General features: G+C 29.5%; 2 protein-coding genes across 2 annotated transcripts in view; both read right to left on the bottom strand.

The window, feature by feature from the left end:
• LOC108756907 (intraflagellar transport protein 88 homolog) overlaps positions 1-1,366 on the bottom strand; it is a 5,390-nt gene extending 4,024 nt beyond the window's left edge. The window contains exons 1-4 of the mRNA XM_018501075.1: positions 1,113-1,366; positions 924-974; positions 346-518; positions 45-240 (exon numbers count right to left, since the gene is read on the bottom strand). Coding sequence (XP_018356577.1) covers positions 45-240; positions 346-518; positions 924-974; positions 1,113-1,247 — 555 coding nt within the window. The 5' untranslated portion in view covers positions 1,248-1,366. The remainder of the gene's footprint in view (positions 1-44; positions 241-345; positions 519-923; positions 975-1,112) is intronic.
• Positions 1,367-5,639: 4,273 nt separating this feature from the next.
• Positions 5,640-7,115, bottom strand: LOC108756672. The gene has a single exon (XM_018500659.1). The coding sequence runs from the start codon at positions 7,092-7,094 to the stop codon at positions 5,640-5,642; it is 1,455 nt and encodes a 484-aa protein (XP_018356161.1). The 5' UTR covers positions 7,095-7,115.
• Positions 7,116-7,476: the final 361 nt, after the last annotated feature.

A 7,476-nucleotide genomic window follows, 5' to 3' on the forward strand; every position in this document is an offset into this window, starting at 1 on the left:
AAAATAACAAAATATAAGAGTTTATAATGATTTAAGGAGCTTACAGCAAATGTTAAGTCTATATTGTGATTATCACTAAGACTAGCTTGTTCTTGCAATCGTATAAGAGCCCTTTCTCTTGAAGAAGCTTCACGCGCTCGTTCCAAGGCGATTTTTATATTATTTTCTGAGGCTGCCTGTACAGAAGTTTCAATCAAACCCATTATTCTTCTTTCAGTTGTTTTTATCTTCTCTTCCGGTCTTTAATAGAAAAAATCATTTAAATATATTTTATTAATTTTTTTAATACTACGTATACATTAAATACACACATATGTGCAATGAAAATATAAATATAAATCTTACGTGTCTTCTTTGTTAATTTCCAGTGGAGGCGCAGGACCTCTGGAACTAGTTCCCATATTAAGAGGATCAAAAGCTTGTTGACTGCTTGTGTATCCGGCACTCCTCACCGCTGTCATAGGTCTAAGTCCACTAGTCATAGGTTGCATTGATGTGGTAATACCACTTCTTTGAAACTAGAAAAATAAAAGCACAAGATCAAGCATTCTTGAAATATGTCAAAACCAAGTGTAATATCAATAAAATTATAAAATTATAATAAGATATATAAATTATTATATGTGTTGCATTAAAGGTTAATAATAAATTCTTTATCTAATATGAAATTTATTTTTTCGAAATTTTTATATTAAAAATCTTCTTATAAGAAAAAATTCAAGTACTATTTAAATTGATTTAAAATCATAAATACAATGATCATAATCTATTTGCACTCATAAAAATCTATATCATAAAATATCCTTTATTATTAAGGAAAAGTTATTTTAAATTAGTCACAAAAACTGCAATTAAATTGTTTATGATAGAATATCCGTTATTCTACTACATGTGTAGCTATGTATAAACTCCAAATAACTTACTCGACTTGATGTTCCAAGACGCATTGCAGTGCCTGGTGTCTTGGGAGTGAACTGTCAAATATCAAATAAAATATATGTGTAGCCAGAAAAGAAGCAGATGCTTAATTAGTAATTACAATTTAATATTGTGCAATATAAAATAAAGTTTTAGCGACACAAGAAACATAATGACTAATTGTGTTTACTCACTATTGATCTTTTTCCATAACTTGTCCTGACAACTTCCTGAAATAATTCATCCTGCTCGAGATCTTTAATATTGTACACCGCTGGATAATCATTATATCCCGCATAAATATCATCCTCCACTTCCGTGGCGGACATGGTCAACAATTTTACGGTATTCCGTATAATTGTATCTTTTTTTATGTGCACAATATACGTATGATCATACGTTAAACAATCAATTTATACACTCTAACGTATATTTCCGAATAATTTAAATTGGATGATTAAAATTAAACGAAAAACTTTTTTGGGAAGTATACTCCGAATTACATAGCATGAAGGAAACGACAGCTAAGTTAACAGCTGATCGTATAAGAATCATGAGATACAAATGTAGTATCAGAGAGAAACCTGAGAGAGGACATGAGGGTCTTTTTCCTGTAACCACAAAATGCCCTCACGCACTACTGCCCTCTGAAGAAGTAGATGTAAACTACACAATATCCATATTTTGCACTGCTCTTGATGAAAATAAATCGCTGAAATCATTAAAATCTCTATTAATTTGATAGATTTTAATTATTTAAATGATTTCAGCAATTTATTTCCAGGAGCGAAAAAGGAGCAAAAAAAATGGATATTGTTGTGTAGTTTACATCCACTTCTTCAGAGGCAGTAATGCGCGGAGGCATTTTGCGGAAAAAGGTCTTCAATCAGAGCAAAACCTGAAAGCGATCATCTCCGTCTATTTTTGTGCGACGCTAGGAAGTTTTCGTACATTAACGATACCACCGTGATATCAACATCAATTTTATAAAATAATGCGAACTCTGACAAAAAGTAAAAGGTAAAAGAATCTTTTTTTATATAATTGCGCTTTTATATAATTGTGAAGAGTTTTTGACATCTCAATATTATACCACAATCTTTATTGCTCTCTTTGATGATTTACAATTAAATAAAGATTAATAATAAAATATACATCTTTTCTTTTTCTCTCTCTTTAAATAAAGATCAATGCAAATATTTTTTTAAAGTTATATAACAAATTTAAACTAAATAGAATAATGTGAGAATAATTTAAAGATATATAATTTAAATATAATTTACCTATCATTTTTCTTTATTAAAAATACGGAATAAGATATAAATAACAGAATTTAACGATTTAAAAATAACAAAAAGTCACAATGTGTCAATCTTTTGATAAAAGTATTGCGTACATCGCGTATTACAAACTAATAATCACTTATTGTAACAATTTGAAATACATTGTGTGCGTAACGAATGTAAGAAGTAAAGCAAAAGCCATGCAATAAAGCCTATTTATTGGAGAGTAATAAAATTCTCATAAGATTATTTTACTTATTTTGTAATTTATGCGTTAATTTCGACAGGTTGGCGCGCGTCCTTGGTAATTGTTTTGGCGAGTGGGCACGAGAGAGGGGGGGAGGGGGAGACGCGTCACATTTATGCGAAGTTACCGCGCAGTTCAATCCTTTACCGACTCGTACAGGTAAGTACCTGTGCGGCGTGCCGCTCTCTTTCAAATTTTTTTTGAAAACGTATTTGCGACATTTGCGACAAATAATACGAAACGTCATACTTTAGATAAATTTCAAACACTTACTTAAAATATTAAATGAGAAATAAGCGAGAAAAATATTTTAAAATAATAAATACTAAATAACTACTTTATTTTTTCATTAAAAATGCATACTTTAAATAAGATTGTTTTAAATACAACTGACTGATACGACTTTATTTCTTAACCGAGTCTTGAATATATATTGTTAATTTGACTTTACATTACGTGAAACAAGTAAAATCCAATTTATTTAGTATTTTGTTGCGGAATTAATGAATTTTTCTTTTTGAAGTTTAATGTGATATTACATCATAGTATAATGGAGAGCATATTTGACATTTATTTTCTAATTTTAAATATTTTATATCAACTAATGTGCTGAACATAAAAAGCAAAACGTAACAAAACGTAATACACATATATGTATTTGATTCTAATGTACATATGTATGTTACTGTTCAGTTTAACTAACAAGACGAAGATCCTTCTTAATTTATTGATAACAACAATTATATAGTTATTCAAAATGCGAAGTACATATTCAATTTTCGATCGACTTTATGTTATGTTTTTTTTTTTACCGTAGACAGATTTTGTAAACATTGATAAAATGATCCGATCGTAATCGAAACGTTTATTGTTGTTAGCTGGCATGTTATTAAATTTCATAATTTATTAAGATATTTTTTTACTTTTCTACCAATTTTATAGATAAAATTTTTGGTTCGTAGCCCTTTTTCTTTTAACTTGTTTTTTATAATATTAAAGATTATGCAATAAAATAATTAGACATAAAAATAAAAAATAAATTAAAAATATATTCACCTGCAAAAACGGATTACTTAAATTTATTAGTAGCTCGTTTTTTTTACGGATAAGTACACATATATTTACAAAGAAAAGAGGACCGCTGAGAAATTGGGGAGGATGGTGAAGGGCCTCTACAGGTTAATTCGTTCTTATTTATTTAAATTATTTTTACAGCTTTAAATTAAATGTAGCTTACAATTAGAAGAATTCTAATTTTATTCAACGGTTTGCAAATTGCAAATATATTTGGTAAAAACAGAACAGCTTTTTTAATACTTTTTTAATAATTAGATAGTATTAAAATTTATATTTTAATGCGAAATGATTAGCGAAAATAAAATAATTAAAATAAAATAAAATAATTAAAAATAAGAATATAAATGTAGAAAATATATAAATATCCGCAAAGAAGTGCCACTATAATTTATAATAGTCCGTTTAGGAAAAAGACCCTCATGTCTTCTCTCAGATTTTCTCTCTAGTAGTATAAATTTAGTAAGAGGAATTGTATGGTTCCATTCAATTCCACTGTGTACTAAAGTTATCTTGATACATATCAGAGAGAAAACCTGAGATCGACATTCCGGTTACTGACGAGGTTACTCTCTGCTGACGCCGAACTAGATCGATGCCGATAAAAGATTTTTAATTTCAAATAAAATATTACTACTAAGATGGATTAGATATATACATATGTATACATATAATAGAAACAATGTAATATTGCACTTATGTTAAATTTATTTGAAAAGCTGTGAAGAAAGGTAAAGAAAAAAATTGATTAAAATAATAAAAAAAATCTTTTATTATTCAATATTTATTTTTATATAAATAAACAGATCGATAAATATCTTATTTGCAATATAAAAATAAATACTTATTTGCTGTATACTTTATTTTATAAAATCTTTTTTCACAATTTATCCGATTTTGTTTTATTTAATAAAACAATATTCTGAAAATAATTTAAAAGCTCAGTCTATCTTCGAAATTCGTTGACATTAATATTTCTATACAAAGTATAATTTTTATGATATAGCGTGACGTCTTTTTTAAATGTCCTTTTAAATTAATAATCATAAATCTTTTAACACTGCCAAATACATAAATTTAAATAAATAATGTTAAATAAACAATTTAAATAAAAAATTATATAAAAGCTGCAGCAATAAGAAAAGTAACTTTTTGTTAACTTAAATATGTATAAGTAAAATGTGAGTTTCCGTAGTTGCGCAAATAATATATTTAAAGTGATATGATATAATTCGTAAACAGTTGGAATGTACATAGCAAATAGTTAACTGCATGTCACTTGATAACGAAATTATATTTTTAGAATATATGCATTTCAATACGTAGTTAACTACATTGATAAATACATTCTAATTGTTCTCGAATAAAACATACTTATCGCTTTATAATTAAAATTTTATACGTGTTAATATCCATTTTACTTTATTAATTAATTTGATTTAATATATTCTTCTTAATTAGTATATGAGTTAATCGTTTCAGCTTCATTTTAAGTCATATTCAGCGAACAAATCAATATAATCATAAACGTTATTTCTCTCAAATTGATTAGAAAATAATGAATGTATTGCTCATACTAGTTGCAAAGTCAAACGTCTTAAATTCAAAAGGAGTCAAGAATTACAATAAAAGTAATTATGGATAATCATTTTGATGAAAATAATAAATGAAAATAATTATATATAATAATAAAAAAAACTTAGACCAATAGACATAATGAAAAATTTTAACGATCGTAAAATAAAAAATAACCAACGTAAAGTTGAATGTACAGCAGTCCACAAATCACAATGTTCCGAAACGTTTGGCTTATAGATTGACTAAAAAATATATATAAATAATTAATTTGCGTTCTAATTATCGTGATTCTAATTTGCCCGACATGTTTTCTTTATTTTTTAATTTTGAGAGTCCTTTATGTATAACGTTATTTTAATTTATTTTTGGAGCTATAAATCTAAATTTCTTTTGCAGCTTCTTTAACCTCTCTCTCTTTTATCATAATTTATCTGATTATCTACATAGAATATCTAAATTATCTGATACGTAGAATATCTAAATTCTCCGATAATCTAAAATTTGTTACATAAAGCTATGAAACAAAGAAATGAAATTAATTATAAGGTTCTATTATCGAATTTAAGCGGTATAAACTGTTCGAACATTTTGGATGACTTTTTCTTAAGCTCGGCATGTTTGACACTGTTAAAGGCGGTTGCCCGATCTAGACACGTGTTCATCACCTTATTTAAAATAAAGTTGACACCAGGTAGTTTCATCATGTAACAGAGCATAAATTTCTGCAGCGCATACAATATTTTCTCCAGTAGACTGAAGGAACTGTACAGGCGAGGCATATTGAGTTCAAATATGTCACAGAGATAAAGCAGCATCACTTTATAGTTGGATGGAACATCCATATAAACTACGCCTTCACAAACACACATTATCATGTGCTCCCACTCTGGTGTTACCTCGCGGAAATTCGGTTTTACCCAGTGCTCAATAAAATCTTTACTTCGTTGGCGTACTTCCTGCAAATTACCGCGACAGAAGTTATACTGATCTTCTATGCCCATCAGGTAGCCCAAACCGCGCCAAAGATGGCAAAAAGCCTCCAGATCTTCGTCACTAGCATATATTCCGAACTTCTCCGGATAAAGCACTATCAAACCCATGCAACTGAACAAAGTGCCCGTCATATCGCCTTGGTTCAGATTTTTCGTTCTTATCATCGTATAAGGACACTGCTGGCTCTTCGCCATCGGACACGTGTCTGCGAAGTCTTTCGTGACTTTTCCCAAAATAGGACACCATACATTTTGAATCTTACTGTCTCGATCAATCTCCTCAAAGCTTTTCTTGCAGAATTTTGATCTCATGGCGCTGTGTAATCTTCGTACTCTCTGGATGTCGCGATAAGCTGGCGTACCTTGACACCAAGGATCACTCGTGTACCAGTTTCTGAAGCTCTTGACCGACCTGAGATATCGTATAAAGGCGCTGTACGGAGTGCTTGACTCTTGACTGAAGATCAGCGATTTCAATCCGTCATAGAAACTAAATATCTGGATTAGACTCATAATTTGACTTAGAAGAATCACGCTGAAATAACGTTCGGCAAAGCGCTGTCCGCGATAAAATTTATCCATTATTAACCAATCCGGTTTCGTATTTCCTCTTCGTTCACTGAAATCTCCACTTTCGAAGATTGCCGGCAATATGGACTTCAAAGATTCGGGTATGTTTGGGAAATATCTGCTGACATTGCTTACTAGGTGATCGTACTGCTGTTTAATTGTCCACCGATCGAAATATTCTGGTAATATGCGGCTGTCAAATTCTTGTCTACATTTTGTTACGAATGTTTTGCGCTCGTTGATGAGACTGTCCAATAAATTATCCCATTCATCAGAATTGTCGAGAGAAGAATCAACGTCACTCGAGAATCCCCTATCTTTATCTTCTCTGATTTTTATTTTGAGCATGACATCATTTATCGCACGCTCATCATTATTATTCAATAAATTCTCTTTAATGAATGAATCAGCCTTACTGCTTGTAATTTTCATTGCAGACGGTTGTAATTTTATTCAAATAAGTAAATGTGTGTCTCTTAAAAGTTTGTTAAAAGTTTGAAGGTCCTAATCCGGATGTTTAACATTGAATCTATAAAAAAATTTTTTAAATTATAAAATATAATAAAACAACTTTATGTAACTTTCAAAAATTATAAAAATCATACATTAAAATAAAAAATTTGTATTATTAGAATATGAATAATAATGAGTAATAATGCCGATTTTATACCGACGCGACATAGTACAGCAGTGCCTGCAAAGTGCTTTAGAAGGCACCATGTCACTTGCATAAGCGCTTTCTGAGTGTTTTGCAGGCGCTGCAGTGCTATGTGATATATGCAAAACAAACCTTACGCGATTTGCTCTCAAAATA

This window comes from Trachymyrmex septentrionalis, unplaced genomic scaffold, assembly GCF_001594115.1.
Source record: "Trachymyrmex septentrionalis isolate Tsep2-gDNA-1 unplaced genomic scaffold, Tsep1.0 scaffold13, whole genome shotgun sequence".
NCBI lineage: Eukaryota > Metazoa > Arthropoda > Insecta > Hymenoptera > Formicidae > Trachymyrmex > Trachymyrmex septentrionalis.